Source organism: Drosophila kikkawai, chromosome 3L, assembly GCF_030179895.1.
Source record: "Drosophila kikkawai strain 14028-0561.14 chromosome 3L, DkikHiC1v2, whole genome shotgun sequence".
Classification (NCBI taxonomy): domain Eukaryota; kingdom Metazoa; phylum Arthropoda; class Insecta; order Diptera; family Drosophilidae; genus Drosophila; species Drosophila kikkawai.
Window position 1 is genome coordinate 25,893,793 of NC_091730.1, and position 16,485 is coordinate 25,910,277.

General features: G+C 40.1%; 3 protein-coding genes across 3 annotated transcripts; 1 reads left to right on the forward strand and 2 right to left on the reverse strand.

Annotated features, from left to right (window-relative positions):
* Positions 1 to 6,064: 6,064 nt before the first annotated feature.
* LOC121502265 (uncharacterized) lies at positions 6,065 to 11,374 on the forward strand. The gene has a single exon (XM_041775468.2). The coding sequence runs from the start codon at positions 6,065 to 6,067 to the stop codon at positions 11,372 to 11,374; it is 5,310 nt and encodes a 1,769-aa protein (XP_041631402.2).
* Positions 11,375 to 12,291: 917 nt separating this feature from the next.
* LOC138928384 (uncharacterized) lies at positions 12,292 to 12,822 on the reverse strand. The gene has a single exon (XM_070285454.1). The coding sequence runs from the start codon at positions 12,820 to 12,822 to the stop codon at positions 12,292 to 12,294; it is 531 nt and encodes a 176-aa protein (XP_070141555.1).
* A 39-nt stretch (positions 12,823 to 12,861) lies between these two features.
* LOC138928385 (putative leucine-rich repeat-containing protein DDB_G0290503) lies at positions 12,862 to 14,369 on the reverse strand. Its single transcript, XM_070285455.1, has 2 exons — positions 14,366 to 14,369; positions 12,862 to 13,694 (listed from the first exon to the last, which is right to left on the reverse strand). The coding sequence occupies exons 1-2, from the start codon at positions 14,367 to 14,369 to the stop codon at positions 12,862 to 12,864; spliced, it is 837 nt and encodes a 278-aa protein (XP_070141556.1).
* Between the last annotated feature and the right edge of the window lie 2,116 nt (positions 14,370 to 16,485).

A 16,485-nucleotide genomic window follows, 5' to 3' on the forward strand; every position in this document is an offset into this window, starting at 1 on the left:
AGCATAATTTATTTTTACTTTTACCCATAAAAATCTCACTCATTTATTTTTAGCCAGGGCATCTAATCATTACAAGTGAAAAAAAATAATGTTTTATTGATTTTAATATATTTTGCTTGCCATTAAAAATTATAATTTTATTTACTTTACTTCGCTCAAACAATAATTATTATTATTTTGAGCGAAAAAATATCGGTCAAAGAATAATGATTATTTTTTGAGCGATATCTTTTTGCTCAGAATTTACCTCAATGTGTATTATCTTCTTTCTAAGAGGTTTCTTTAAAAAAAATTTTACCCGATCCTATTAATCGAAAACAGACGAACCAAAAAACACATTAAGCGAAATTCGGATCAAAAATAAACAATTAAAATTGGTTTAATATATACAAATCTAGATTTCAGCAATCATTGGTTATCTTGAAAGAGCATTCAAATTGTAGCCGATTGGTATAAATTGTCTTTTCCAAGTGTATGATTTTTTTGTTTAAAGAAAACAGTGATAATTATTATTTACGGTCACCGTTTTTAACCATTTCATGTTTATTTTAATCACAATAGCAATATGCACACGCCCAGTAGATACATATACATAATTATAACGGAAATTTCTATAGAAGGACATGAACATATTGTGGGCAATTAAACTGATTCTTTTTATTTTACGTAAAACCCAAATACATATTGTTGAACTGTCAATGTCATGGGCATTCGATTCATATCATACCAGCTCAAAGGCCATCAAAAGAGACATTTCACATTAAAGAAATTTTAATGATTTTCTTGTAGCATATCACATTTGTACTTAAATCGCAAGGCTTTCTCACTCTCGACCAGCGTGTGTTGTTCTCGATCACACAACGTTCTATTTAGGGGAAATTTCAACATTTTTTCACGACGCTTTTTGCAACCACTAGGAAAATGGACCAATACAAAAATGAATTAAAACCATTTGAAACACATTAACATGAAGCTAAGCTCCACACAAACGCACGCTCATATATCAAGGCAAAAAAAAAAAAAAAATCGAAAAAAAAGAGAAACTTAAAAATAAAAAAAAAACTTCTTTAACAAAGCATCCTATGAACACAAATATGGCTCATTACTATACCCACTCATAAAGACATACTTAAAGTACTCAGTACAGATATACACAAATCTACACCTACGCGCATTCATACACATCACATCCACAATGGTAACAATAATTAGAACATTAAGAGTATTTAATATATAATTAAAAACAATCGTAAAAATATCACCGTACTTGAATGTTTTACTAAATACAAATCAACTAGTATGAATATATAGTCGAAGCATTAAATTATAAATCAAAATTACTTACTGGAAAAAAGTAAATAATAACTAATGATATTCTAATATCCCTGACACAGAAGTATTTGTAATCAGACTATGGAAAATATGTGGCCCTCATTTCTTATACGTATGCTTTTGTAAATGTCTATCCATATAATGTGTATGATGCCTATTTTCAAAAATCTATTGATCGTTTCCATAGGGTTCGATTACCCGAAATGTACAAACTGATGGAAAGCTTACAAATCTGTAATTGTTTATTTGAACAACGCTTAATCTAAAACTAATTAACTATAACTATCTGTGCTATTAAAATGTAAGCTGAAATAATATATATATATATATATATATCTACATATATATGTAGATGAATACCAAGCGTAGCGCTGGCATAAATAGTTCGAAAATATATATACATTTTTCCTACTTCTTTCGCAGCACGAGACACATTTAAGTTGGGACTTTTACCATTTCGTCTCTTGACTATTTAATATGAATAATAAAAACATTGCAGTTACAGGGTTAATGTCTCGATTTAGTTAAAGAAATAATATTAGGTCATAAAAAATCGTAAATTAAAATTATACTATGAAATTTACAATACTAATACATTTAATATTTATCTGCGGAATATCCCAATAGAAATATTTACTGAATAAAATAAATTGTATGTAGTATGTACTTAACTCCGGATTCACTTACTTTTCATCCGATAAATTGATTCTAACTTTACTGGTTTATGGCTATAAGAAGGTTTGTAATTAGTTTATTTGGTTATTAAAGCAGCAGTCGCTGCCGTCTAAGATCCCTTGCGAACAAGCACGAACGACATGTGTGTTGGCTTAAATATAAACAAAACAAGAAAGGAAGCTAACTTCGGCACGCCGAAGAGAGTTTGATAGTTACAGTTTTACATTCCCAGCTTTACATTTTCTATACATCTACCGATCGTTTCTATGGCAGCTATAACATATGGTATAATTGTCCGAGTTGCATGAAATTTATACAAAATTTCTGAAATAATTAAAAAAGCTCATATCTCAGAGTAGATGATAATACGTTGAAAACAACAAAGTTATAATTTTTTTCTATTAATTTCCGGATCGTTCCTATGGCAACGCTAAGATATAGTAGTCCGATTTTCATAAAATAAAAACGAAATTAGAAAAATATTTTAAAGTGGCCATATTTTAAAAATGTGTTGAAAAATAGCCAAGTTATAGGGTCTTCCCACACACCGTCAAAGCGCATCTGGCATCCGTTGAACAAACGGTCCATAAGGTTTTGCCGTTCCGAATTTTCTCAATTGGACATGCATCAAAGCGCATCTAAATGTAACGACCGTTTGTTTGGCGATAGTTAGGCGATAGTTTTTCGGTGCAACTCTGAAAATTTGACCATCACTACGAAAGTGTATACACACTTGGCGAGAAACAAATGAGATATGGAATTTAAAATGTGGCGCCAAAGCTACAAGAATGTCCAAAATAGTTGTTGGCGTTTTTTCTGTATATTCTTGCCCCAATATGTCCCCAATTGTTACTATTTAATATAAACCGCCTGCCTCTACCTTATTTTGAATATTTTGGATGCCTATACCACCTATAGACACACTTCGGGGAATTTGCTCTTTGTTAGAGAAAAATCATAAGAAAAACTAAAATTCCTTGTCATTTAATTCATTTAAATTTAGTGCGGATAAATTCTGACGCAATCTGTGCCTTTTCCTGTTGTACAACAGCCAAAATAGTTGGTAAATGCTCCATTTTAAATTTGCAACTGCCAATTCGACAGTCTTTGTTTACGTTTTCATGAGCCCACAGCTGATCGATCAGCTGTTCGGATGCCAGATGCACTTTGACGCTCTGTGGGAACACGAGTTTCGCATCTGCGAAAAATCCCAAACGTTCCTCACAGATGCGCTGAGTGGGAAGACCGTATTAATGTTGTGTGGGAACACGAGTTTCACATTTGTGAAAAATCCCAAACGTTCCTCACAAATGCGCTGTGTGGGAAGACAGTATTAATAAAGGTTCTGGCGGAGCAGGTAGAGAGCACGACTTTTCCTGCTGCGCAGCACATACCGGCCGTTTCATTCCGAAATTTAAAAGCCTGACAATATTGACATACTTTGTCCATTCCACCGATAGCAATTTTTGAACGAATGATGTACGAACTAATGAGCGACTGTTCCGCTGCCTTTGTCGTTCTTGTGCTCGTACTATATCTATGTTTCGAGCTCGAGCCGCCCTGATTCTCGTAATATTCTGCTGCAGACGTTCGCTACGCTGTTCCTGGGATTCTTGTGCACGACCTTCTGCTGTCCTAATTCTTTGAGCTGTATTTCTTGTATTGACTTGTTCTGGAAACTGATGAGCTCTTTCGAAACGTCTGCGTCGTGCCACTCTGCTGATTACGTTGTTGAGATTCGATCTTTTCGGTGGCATTTTACTGAAAATAATATCGTACCTTCTAATGTATTGAAAATGAGAATTTAGAGACTCACCACTTATAAACGCAAAACAATAATTATGAATGATAAATGACAATAATAGAAAAGACAATCTGACGAAATGCGATTTATTGAAATAATTTCTTAAAGAATATGTAATACGTGAAGAACCACTCGACCAATTTTGTGCAAATTCATCGACAAAATAGCCCGAGCAAAGCATAAAGATTTGGTTAAATAAGCACACTAAATTTCATGAGAATCGGTAAAGCCGTTTCGGCGGAATGCATAAAAAAAGACGATTCTCCTCCTTGTCCTGCCGAAACTGCCATGATGAAAAAGATCTAAGCTATCCTATCTCTCAAGTTGAACCAAACTGCATATTGCCTGCAAATTTGAACGAAATCTGTTAAGCGGTTTGGGAGTCTATAGCGACCAAACATAGTGACAGGAGATTTTTATATATTAAGATATATATATATATATATTAATTAATTATATTAAACTATTTTGTGCTTGAAAAGACTTATTTATAAGAATAATAACATTGCTGAAAATATTGGGTTCATAGTAATAGGCGTCGTGTACGATTAAAGATGCAATAATAGAAAATGTACCTCATTACTTGATGTCACTAATAAAAAGCCTTAAAGTAAAGTATCTTCAATAATAAAAAATATTATATGTTTAATGGCATTCCGCATCTTTCCAAATCTTAAAGAAATAATTTACTAAAAGCCAATCTTGAAAGGGATTAAAACAGGAATCAATAACGAGAATTACTAAATTATGCGGGTAGGTTTGGCAACCCAGACACTCTGTCATACTGTTGCATCGGCAATTAAGGCTTGCAGCCAAAACAAGCAACTCCATCGAAATAGTTTCAAAGTGACAGTCCTGCTACTGCTGCATTTGTCCAAAGAGTTAATGATTACTTTGACTGCTTGAATAGCTGAGTTTTAACTGACAAAAACCCCTTTGAAATGCGCACTTTAAATTGATAATGTTGTTTGAAATAAACTGAAGGAAATGCAGCATTACCTAACGAACGTGAAACTAATGAAGCTATGTTTGGACTAATCATAGATCTATTTAAGGACCACACGGATCACTTTGTCTTTTCAACTAGTCGAGTTAACCAGGATCCGCTTGAAAATATATTTGCGTGCGTTCGTGAAAAAGGTGGTAACTGTAGAAACCCCTCAGTTAATGAATTTAATATAATAATTGCCAAACTTATTTCTTTGCACATTTTTAAATTTTCCCAACTGTCAAATTGCGAATCAGATGATGTTGTCATGCTGTAGAGTTTGATTTAATTATATATCAGCCTGGCACTAAAAAAAAAAAGAGATACAGCAGCAAGAATATTCTACATCATTTTCAGAAATTGTACAAGACAATAAGAGGTACTTTGACCAAAACATAGATAATTTTTTTTGGCAATAATGTACCCATTAAATTAACCTCGAGTAGATATTCGCAGTGAAGGAGACGTTTCCAACCCTATAAAGTATATATATTCTTGATTAGCATCAACAGCCGAGTCGATCTAGCCATGTCCGTCCGTCCGTTTCTACGCAAACTAGTCTAATAGGGTCTTCCCACACACCGTCAAAGCGCATTTACCGTTCGTTGAACTAACTGCCGATATGGTTTGTCATTCCAAATTTTCTCAAATGGACCGCGGTTAGAACGCATCTAAGTCTAACAACGGTTTGTTGGCGAAAGGTAGGCGATAGTTTTTCGGTGCAACTCTAATTTCTTCTTCTTAACAGTGAAAATTTAACCAACACTACGAAAAATGTAAACAAAACTGGCGAGGAACAATTGAAAAATGAAATTTAAAATGTGGCGCCAAAGCTACAAGCATGTCCAAAATAGTTTGTTGAGCTAATGAGCTTTTTCAATAGCTCAACATTTGGTGACCCCGACGTGATCTTGGCTAGTAAAAACATTAAACATTTCGGTTTAATAATTGCGCCAAGCGCGTAAACAATTTCGTTTAGTGCATTGCTTGTGGCTGTACTTTGCCGCGCCGCGCTAGGCAAACGTACATACATACATACACATATATGCACCGGTACTTTGGCGTGTACTCTTTGCTCTCGTTCTCCTGCTTGCTGTTCATTTGCCGTCGGTAACAGCTATTCGAATTCGCTTCCCGCTTATTTTGTGCAGTAACTCTGACAAAATAATTTCGCTTGTGTGCGGGCATCATTGCGGTACAAAGAAAAATCTGCAGTGCATGTCAAACTGTTGGCTGCAGTTTATATTGTGAGCTAATAAAATAAAATGTCGACCCCAGAATCTCCTCAGATTTCGTCGCCCAATCGAGTTACGTTTTTTAAGCGTAAGGCAAACGCGATAGCTGCCCATGCTCAAAAAATTGCTTCTGGCCTTACTGCCGATAGGGTTAAGGCCGTTCCTGAGGAGGAGCTCACCCTGCAACTTGAGCTTATAAATAAAACCGAAGCCTCTTTCTCATTGGCTCATGATTCGTTGGAGGAACTCGATTATGAGGAAATTGGCAGCAAAGCGCGGGATGACTTTGAGGAGTTGGTGTTCTCCATGAGATCGGTGGTGCTGCAAGAGCTGGGAAAGCGCAAATTCCAAGGAGTTCCGTGTTCAACCATGCATCCAGAGGTGGCCATGGAGGCCGCTGCGCCTGCTCCAAGAAGATCGTGCCTTCCTGAGCTTAAGTTGCCAACCTTCAGCGGCGGCTACACTGAGTACGCCGATTTTATTTCAATGTTCCTGACAATTATTGATAGGAATAGTGATCTGGCTCCAATTGAGAAGCTGCAGCACCTGAAATCATGCCTGAAAGGTCCAGCTTTAGATGCCGTTCGTTCGCTGGAGATCACTGACTCTAACTATGGAGTAGCGCTGGAATTACTTGACAATCGCTTCAATAATAAACGCCTTATTTTTCAGGCTCACATAACAGATATTTTTGGTTTGTCAAAGGTGGAAAGTGCATCAGCTGTGAAGCTTCGTGAGCTCTCCGATAAGCTCAATGCCAATCTTCGAGCGCTTCAGAGTTTAGGAACCCTGGAGGAGATCGCTGGTTGCATTCTTGTTCATACGCTGCTGCAAAAAGTTGACCCGACTACCCAGGCTAAATGGGAAGAGTCTGCCTCTCTGGACAAAATACCCACCTGCGCAGAATTTACTAAATTTCTGGAGAAGCGATGCCAGAAACTGGAGAATGTGGAGCATGCTGCTTTATCCAATGGTGTCAATTCGCAAGCTTCAAGGCCCAGGAGGTTCAACAGTCATGGGAGAAGTTCGTTTGTCGCCACTAGCATCACAGCCTCGACCAGATTGTGCGTTATGTGCCAGGGTGCAAATCATGGCATTTATAATTGCGCTCAATTCTCCAGCCTTTCTCCTCAAGCTCGTCTGCGTGAAGCTAAACGGCTAGCCTTATGCCTAAACTGCCTCAAATCTGGACATCAATTGAGGAATTGTAGTTCGGGCTCCTGTCGAGCATGTGGATCTAAGCATCATAGCCTTCTACACTTTCCCGCACCGCCTGTAACAGCGCCCCCACAACCTGCTCCACCTAACGTGCCATCTTCGTCAAATGCTGTTCCAAATGTATCGTCAAACTTCTCGCTCGCTTCGTCGTCATCGCAATCCGCTGCTTTAGTCGCTCAGAATCTTGATACGGATTGTGTTTTGCTTGCCACTGCAGTCATCAGTGTGCAAAATCGCTCTGGTTCGTGGGTTCCTTGCCGCGCCTTGCTCGACTCGGGATCTCAGTTGCATATCATTACTTCTCGCCTCGCACACTCGCTTCAGTTGCCGAAAGTCAAATCCACGGCCACTGTATCTGTACTTGGAGACTCTAAATTTTGCTCGGATGGTTTTTCGGTAAATATTACTCTAAAGTCTCAAGCTTCAGATTTCGTCTCCAGTATCTCGGCTTTGGTTGCGCCTGCCATCACGGACGACCAGCCTAGCTTCACCGTCAGCCCAGAGGACTGGAACATACCTTCCAACATTCGCCTGGCCGATCCACAGTTCTTCAGATCACAAAGAATTGACTTATTAATTGGAGCAAGTCTATTCTTTGAGCTGCTATGCGTTGGCCAAATTAAGTTGTCTGATGGGCTCCCGTTGTTGCAAAAAACTCGATTGGGATGGGTTGTCACTGGCGGAGGATCAGCGCCACGCCAGTCAGCGGCCTTGGCGGTCCAAGCTACTGCAGGGACGTTAGTCGGAGATGACGCTCGTCTGGAGAGCGTTGTGCGGAAGTTTTGGGAAGTTGAAAACGTTGGAGAGTCTGGATCTCAACGTACCAAAGAGGAACTCGATTGTGAAGCTCATTTCAACGCCAACTTTACTCGGCTGCCGTCAGGAGAATACTCGGTTCGCCTGCCAACCAAGCATAGTGTTGAAATCCTGGGAGATTCATATCAACAAGCTTATCGTCGTTTCGTTAACCTGGAGAACAAACTGGATCGTCATCCTCATCTCAAAGCTCAGTACTCGGCATTTATTCGTGAGTACCTCGATCTGAATCATATGTCTCTTGTGGATTTAGACTCACGGAATTTATGCAAGTTTTATTTGCCGCATCACTGCGTCATTAAAGAGGATAGCACAACTACGAAGCTGCGTGTTGTCTTTGATGGGTCTGCCAAATCATCGTCTGGATACTCATTGAATGAGGTGCTCATGGCAGGGCCCACCTTGCAGCCGAGATTGTTCAACACATTGTTGCAGTTTCGCACATTTCCTGTCGCCCTAACCGGCGATATTTGCAAAATGTATAGATGCGTTCGGATTGCTGAGCCGGATAGTTACTTGCAGTGCATTTTGTGGCGTGATTCACGGCAAGAGGAAATTCGTGTTTATAGGCTGGACACTGTCACCTATGGAACTAAACCTGCCTCGTTTCTGTCAGTTCGAGCCATGCATCAGTTGGCAGAAGATGAGAAGGCATCGTTTCCCCTTGGCGCCAAAATACTTTTGCGAGACTTCTACGTGGATGATCTCATCACAGGAGGCAACTCGACACAAGACGTCTTGGAGATCATGCGGCAGACCACTGGACTTCTCGAAAGGGGCAATTTCAAGTTGAGAAAATGGTGCTCAAACGATCCTGCGTTGCTGCAGCAAATCCCAGAGGCCGAAAGGGATTCATTCTTGAAGTTCGACGATGGCAGCGACATTACAAAAACGCTTGGACTTGCTTGGGATTCGTCGTCGGACGTTTTGCTGTTCTCCACATCGCCAATGAAAATTATTGCCAAACCAACCAAGCGCTCAGTCTTGTCTACGATCGCTTGCTTTTATGATCCTCTAGGTCTTATTTGTCCTGTAATTACTAAAGCCAAAATATTTTTACAGAAGATCTGGAGAGAGAGACTCGACTGGGACGAAAGCTTGCCTGCAGCGCTTAATTCATCGTGGCTAAGTTTGTCGGCCAATATTTGTGAGACGCAAAAGCTCCAGTTTCCTCGACTAGCACTGAACCCAAACAACGTGATCGAAGTCCACGGATTCAGTGATGCCAGTATTGACGCATACGGAGGCTGCATTTACGTCGTGTCCATGGAGGATGACCGAAGGATTGCCCATCTCCTCTGCGCTAAATCTCGTGTGGCGCCACTGAAGACTCTCACGGTCCCTAAGCTGGAGTTGTCTGCTGCCGTGCTGCTGGCTCAACTCATTCAAGAAGTACAACAAATGGGGCTATTCTCGTGCTCCTACTACTGCTGGTCGGATTCTGCAGTTGTTTTGTCCTGGATTAGAGATGAGTCGTCACGTTTTCAAATATTTACTGCTAACCGAATCTCTTTAATTCAGTCTATTACAATTGGAATGGAATGGCGCTACGTCCCTACGAGCTGCAATCCAGCAGATATCCTGTCAAGAGGTGCTCTTCCCAGTGAACTGGTAGCTTCTTACCTATGGGCTCATGGACCTGACTATCTTCAAAAGGAAAAATCTCAATGGCCAGAGTCCTGCCTTGCAGTGAAGACTCTTCCTGACCTTAAAAAGATTGCTTTGGTTGGCATCTCGGCAGCTGCTGATGTATCCTTGTACTGCAAATTCTTCAACTCGTGGGAAAAATTAAAGCATGTCTTCGGCTACATCTACAAGTTTCGCCATCGTATCAGGCAACCAGGTCTCACTTCGGAACATGTTCGCTGTGGCACCCAACTGCTCATCCGGTCCATTCAGATGGTTCATCTTAATGACGAATATCATTGCCTGCTTCGAGGACGGCCAATAAGGGCCTCCAGCTCCATCGCATCGCTCTCGCCCATTATCGACGAATTTGGGCTTTTACGTGTTGGCGGCCGACTGAAAAACTCTGCTCTGGACTATGAGGCACGCCATCCACTGATATTACCTCGTCAGCATCCAGTAACTCGCGCAATAATCCTGCATTTTCATCGGCGCAACCTACACTCTGGACCTCGCTCCCTGCTCGCTTCAATCCGGCAGCAGTTTTGGCCAATTGGTGGCCGCAAGACGGTTGCGAGTGCTGTGAGCAAATGCATAATTTGTTTTCGGGCCAAGCCACATGTTGCTGGCCACATTATGGCGGATCTTCCGGAGGACCGCGTCAGCGCATCTTACGCCTTCCAGGTGACTGGACTGGATTTTTGTGGCCCTTTCTATCACAAGTCGGAAGTTCGGAATAAGGCACCCATCAAGTGCTACGTCTGCATTTTTATCTGCTTTTCCACAAAGGCTGTTCACCTCGAGCTGGTCCAGGATCTCTCCACTTCAGCGTTTCTTAGCGCATTGAGGCGCTTTATATTGATTCGTGGCAAGCCTGCCCGCATATGGTCGGACAATGCGACTAATTTTGTAGGCGCTAAGAACGAGTTGGCTGATCTAAAGCGATTGTTCCTGAATGCCAGCCACCAAACCGCAATAGATGAATTCTGCTTGACTGACAGTATCGAATGGCGATTTATTCCTCCTCGCTCACCCCACTTTGGAGGTCTATGGGAGGCGGCTGTGAAGACTGCGAAGTACCACTTCTACCGATCTGTTGGACCTGCGATACTGCCCGCTGATGACCTGCGCACTCTCGTTTGCCACATCGCGGCAATCATTAATTCTCGTCCTTTAGTCTCACTTTCAGAACACCCTGGCGATCTTGATGTGTTGACACCGGCGCACTTCTTGGGTACTGCTCCTCTGGCCTTGTTTCCTGAGCCTGACTACACTAATTTGAACCTCAATCGGTTGGATCGCTGGCAGAAAATTTCGTTTTACCAGCAACTGTTCTGGTCCCGCTGGAAAAAGGGATACCTGACGCTCCTTCAGCAGCGCTCCAAGTGGCGCACACAGAAGACGGATGTTCAACTCGGTGATGTCGTTCTGGTTAAGGACGAAAACCTGCCCTCCCTCAAGTGGCCACTAGCTCGAGTGGTCAACCTCGTCGCTGGATCCGACAATGTGGCTCAAGTCGCTGTGCTGAAGACCGCCACTGGCCTCATCAATCGCGCAGTTGCTAAGCTGTGTGTGCTGCCGAAGCAGGATGAAGTTGAAAGCCCTTGTCTTCCAACGGGGGGAGAATGTCTGGTTATGCAGCCCGCACCTGATGACCCAGCGGCTAAACAACAACAATAAATTTGCTCTGCGTAGCAAAGCTTTACCTCTCCTCCTGCCTTCTGCATAACATAAACTTTATCACTCTCTCGCTCTATTTGCATAGCTGCCCTTGGCCGTCCGCTAACTGCAGCAGAAATTCTTTTCTCAGTTCGTCTTCGTTTGTCTTCGCCTATGCCTGAAAACGATCAGCTTAAATATTTGCCTATAACCATTTTCGGACCATTTCGGGTCATAAATATCCGCAGCGGCAATTCGGCTGGCCTGCGCTGATAATTGATAGAAAACTTCGTGGCTTAATAAATATTGCATTTAATTTATAACGTTTTAAAACAAGTGCGTATTTTTTGGGTCAAAAAGAAATTGGACAATTCGACAGCTATTGAAAAAGCTCATTAGCTCAACATAGTTGTTGGTGTTTTTTTGTATATTCTTGCCCAAATATGTCCCCAATTGTTACTATTTAATATAAACCGCCTAACTCTACCTTATTTTAAAGGTTTAAAATGCCTATACCACCTATAGACACTCTTCGGTTTATTTATCGAATTTATCGATATTATTTTAATGAAGGTGAAGATGTTTGAATAGAAATTTATACAAGTTTGACAAGGAATTAAATTGCCTGGGAAGACCCCACTTTAAAGCAATGAAAGAAGAAGTACATATTTGTTCTTGAGAAATACATGCTCAACACGTCAAGTTTTTTAAGAGATGTACATAAATAGAACTTAAAAAAGGGTTTTCCAAAACCCACTGAACTTTAATGAGATTACCTTGAGGTAATCTGTAGTTACTTCTTACTAATTATTTAGTGAAATAAATGGAAAGTACATACATATTGTAGTCAAAATACTTCAGCGGCTTTCCTAAATGGTGCCCTTCTTTAAAGCGTCGAACACATCGTTTTGGGGCTTCACTACAGCCAAATTTTCACGTTAGGCAAATACCATTTTGAGCGGTAAGACATCAGCCTCGCTTTTAGTATCCGACGAGTATATACATATTTTGTCATTTGGCTCTTTGGCGGGGCTCGAAGGCTTATTGACAGCGGGCTTTGTTTCTGGCTGCGTCTGTCTTAGCAGCCTCTTCGAGTACTTTGTGGGCTGCGACGACTTGGCTGTAGTTGAGGCAACTATTGGCTGCGTGACGGTACTGCAAATTGTGTTCATTTTGGTCTTCAGCTGCTTTATGATGCCATCCTTCTGGTGCTCGAGAGCAATTAGCTTGGTATCCTTTTTCTCGAGGTCCTCCTGCAGGGCGATCATCTCATTCATTTGCTCCTTTAGTTTCTCCTCGTACTTTTCCTTAGTAGCTGCCAACTGATTGCCCATCTGCTTCTTGTCATCCTTGAGGCTGGTATTAACCTTCTTAAGCTCATCAAGTTCAGCCACAAGACTTTGCATCTTCGCTTGCTCAGCACTCGATGCTCTGTCCATATGTTCAAGTGCAGTTTTGAGGGCAACCATATCGGCCTGATGGCGCTCTTTTTCGCCATCTAATTCAGTTTATAGCCCCAGACTTTGATGGTTGACCTTAGCTAGCTTTTCCTGCTCAACCTGCAAGACTTGACCTTGATCCTTCAGCATGTTCTGCATGCTTTTGATTGTATCCTGCAACTCCAAGTTTTGAGCCTCGCACTTTTGGCGCTCTGCGCTGTGCAAGAAGGCCTGCTGGATGTTTGCAAATTCGAGCATCTCCTGGCTCTCTTTTAATTTCGTGAGATCCTGTGTTTTCTTGTCCAAAGTCCACATTAGGCTAGAAATGGTTTCTTTGTGGGCGTTATTTTGGGCATTCAGTTCCACTGATTCCCTATCGAACTCTTCGTTAACCTCAACCAGCGAGGTTTGAGTGGCCACCAGCTCTTCAATGCGAGCTGCCATTTCGTTGTTTAAGAACATCAGCTCTTCAAAGTCCAATGCCCGCTGGTTGAGCCCATCGCACTCCAGTGTCTTGACCCTCAATTCGGCATTGAGCTGATAACATTTATTCTCAAAATCTGCAAGTTCAGCAACTGTATCTTGCAGCTTAAGCTTTTGCTCTTCCAATTCTGCCGCTTGCTTATTATTTTCATTTAAGAGTTTAGTCGCAGTTGCTTCAGTTTGCTTAAATTTCTGATGGAAATCGGTGAATTCACTTACTATAATGCTCAACTCAGCTTTAAGACGATCGTTCTCCGATTGGTTCTTGTCGAGCTCTACATTTTGCAGGTCAACAAGTGTCTTGGCCACTTGAAATTGTTTCTTGTAGTTCTTTTTGATATCTACACGCATCTTTAGAGCGTTTATATACTTCTCGAGCCACTTCATGCCCAGCTGCTCCTGCAGGGCCAGCACTCGCTCTTTGTTAGAGAAAAATCATTAGAAAAACTAAAATTCCTTGTCATTTATTCATTAATATTTAGTCCGGATAAATTCTGACGCAATCTGTGCTTTTGATGTTGTACAACAGCCAAAATAAAGTGGTAAATGCTACATTTCAAATTTGCAACTGCCGATTCGACAGTCTTTGTTTACGTTTTCATGAGCCACAGCTGATCGATCAGCTGTTCGGATGCGGATGCGCTTTAACGCAGCTCTGTGGGAATACGAGTTTTACTTTTTTTTTTAAATCCCAATCGTTCCTCACAAATGCGCTGTGTGGGAAGACAGTATAAATATAGTCGTCTATATAGTCTCACAGCTATATATGTCGAAACGGGCCGGATCGGACGATTATATCATATATATCATATATATCAAATGTTCGATAAATTTGTAGAACAAAAATTATAATTTTAATTAAATATTAATTTTAATAAAATCGGAAAATTATATCTTATAGCTGCCATAGGAACGATCGGAAGATTAGGAGAAAAAAAATTATAACTTCGTTGTGTTTCAACGTACTTTTATCTACTCTGAGATGAGTTTTTTTTATTCAGGCCTGCTTCGGTAATCGAAACCCTGCAGTACTGCGCGCTGGTTCGTAGCTGCTGAAATAAGCGCTTACCAGCAGACCACCCCTACTTACCCATCGGGCCCTAGCAATGCGATCTTTCATTTCCGTTTTTGTATGAAATGTCCGCAAATAGGGTCAATCGCCACCGTGTCGTATACCCAGGAACTAGTGAAATAGTGCTCCATATTAAGGGAAGTAATGTAAGTACTTACATGGGACCCCATAGAATGGTTGGTAATGTAAGTACTTACATGGGACCCTATGGAATGGTCGGTAATGTAAGTTCTTACATGGGACCCCATAGAATGGTCGGTAATGTAAGTACCCATTATTAATTAAAAAATAATAGAAGTAGCCATTGTTGAAATGCATTATTAATGTACTTATTTTTTATTTTTAAATAAATTCATTTTCTTATTTTTTTTTTTTTTGTTAACGCTAGACTTTTTAAAGTGCCTCTTTTTTTGGAGCTGCAAAGCCTATCGCAGCTGGTCCTCAGCTGACCCAATACCTCCAACTGCATTTATGGAATCTGAGAATAAGAAAAAGTTAATGATTATTAATTTTAATTCAAATTTAACCGGCCTGATTATAAATACCTACCAATCATAACACCATAGAAATCTATTTCCTTTCTTAAGGCCGCTTTCCCCTGAACACCATCTATATTATAAGCCAAAACCACCTCATTAGCCATACGATTTCTCAGATTTTTTAAAATTCCGCCATTGACAATTATGTTTTTTATTGCATCAATCTGTTAACGAAATAAATACGAATTGCGGTTAAAAGAAAATTTTTGTCGGTATTTATACATACACAGAGCTCTCGGTTTGCAATGTTTATTACTGAGTTCAGGAACAGGAAACTTGCTAGCCACCTTCTGCCTTTCTCCTTGTTGCTTCGTCATCCCCTTGACAGTTTCTGTTTGCTCTAAGGAAGCTTCTACTAGTACCTCGATTTTGTCCTGCGTCACTTTTTGGTCGGCTAAGTATAAATATTGCATATATTAATGCTTATTTTATTAAGGGATCATTGACACGATCTTATACCTCTTAAAGCATGAACTTCATCGGCAATTTTATCAAGAGTCACTTTTGTTTCGGCTGCAAAAAAAAAAAAGAAAGAAACATTTTATTCAAAGCTCAAATTAAACAATAAATTAGACTCTTACCTCGTGAGGTGCTAACTAGTTCAGTTAGATCGACTATCATCTTCTCAAGGCGCGCGATGGTTTCCCCACATTTGCAGTCGGCTTTCTTATCTAAAAATGTAAGGTTTTAATACTTAATTTATTCAAGATCTTAAAAAAATTTTTTTTCTTCATTCGCTTAATTTATCTGTCTGGGCTGTCTTACATATTTTTCCTTTTTGCTTGTTTTGTGTTTCTTGGTGTCTTTTTTATTAAAATATAAGAAATAGTTTAAAAAATAAAATTGAAAATTTCTTCTGAAGATGAGGGCTCCGCATCTGCTAGGTAAATACCCATATCACACGAGTTTAAAGGGTCAGTATAAAAGCTCCGCAGATTTTGAAATCGTCTTGCCCTAAATTGATTTTCTGAATCTTGCATAATTGATACAATTTCTACTGGAACATCGCCTTTAATATAACAATAATTGTTAGGTTCCTTCTGCATTAATGTGCAACCTTTAAATATTATCAAATTTTTTCTTTTTTCATTTTTTTCTTCGTCAATTCTCCGGTGAATTTTCTCCAAAATTTTTTTTGGCTTTTGGACATATTTTTATACCATTGCAGGGTATTATAATTTCAGTCAGAAGTTTGCAAGTTGCAACGCAGTGAAGGAGACGTTTCCGACCCTATAAAGTATATATATTCTTGATCAGCATCAACAGCAGAGTCGATCTAGCCATGTCCGTCTGTCCGTTTCTACGCAAACTAGTCCCTCAGTTTTAAAGCTATCTGAATGAAACTTTGCATATAGTCTTCTATATACTCTCACTGCTATATATGTCGGAACGGGCCGGATCGGACGACTATATCATATAGCTGCCATACAAATGTTCGATATATTTTTAGAAAAAAAATTATAACTTTGTTGTTTTTCAAGATTGCACCATTTTTTAGATATGGTAATTTTATATTATTTCAGAATGTTGCTAAAAATTTTATGAAAATCGGACGACTATATGATATAGCTGCCATAGGAACGATCGGAAAATGAATAG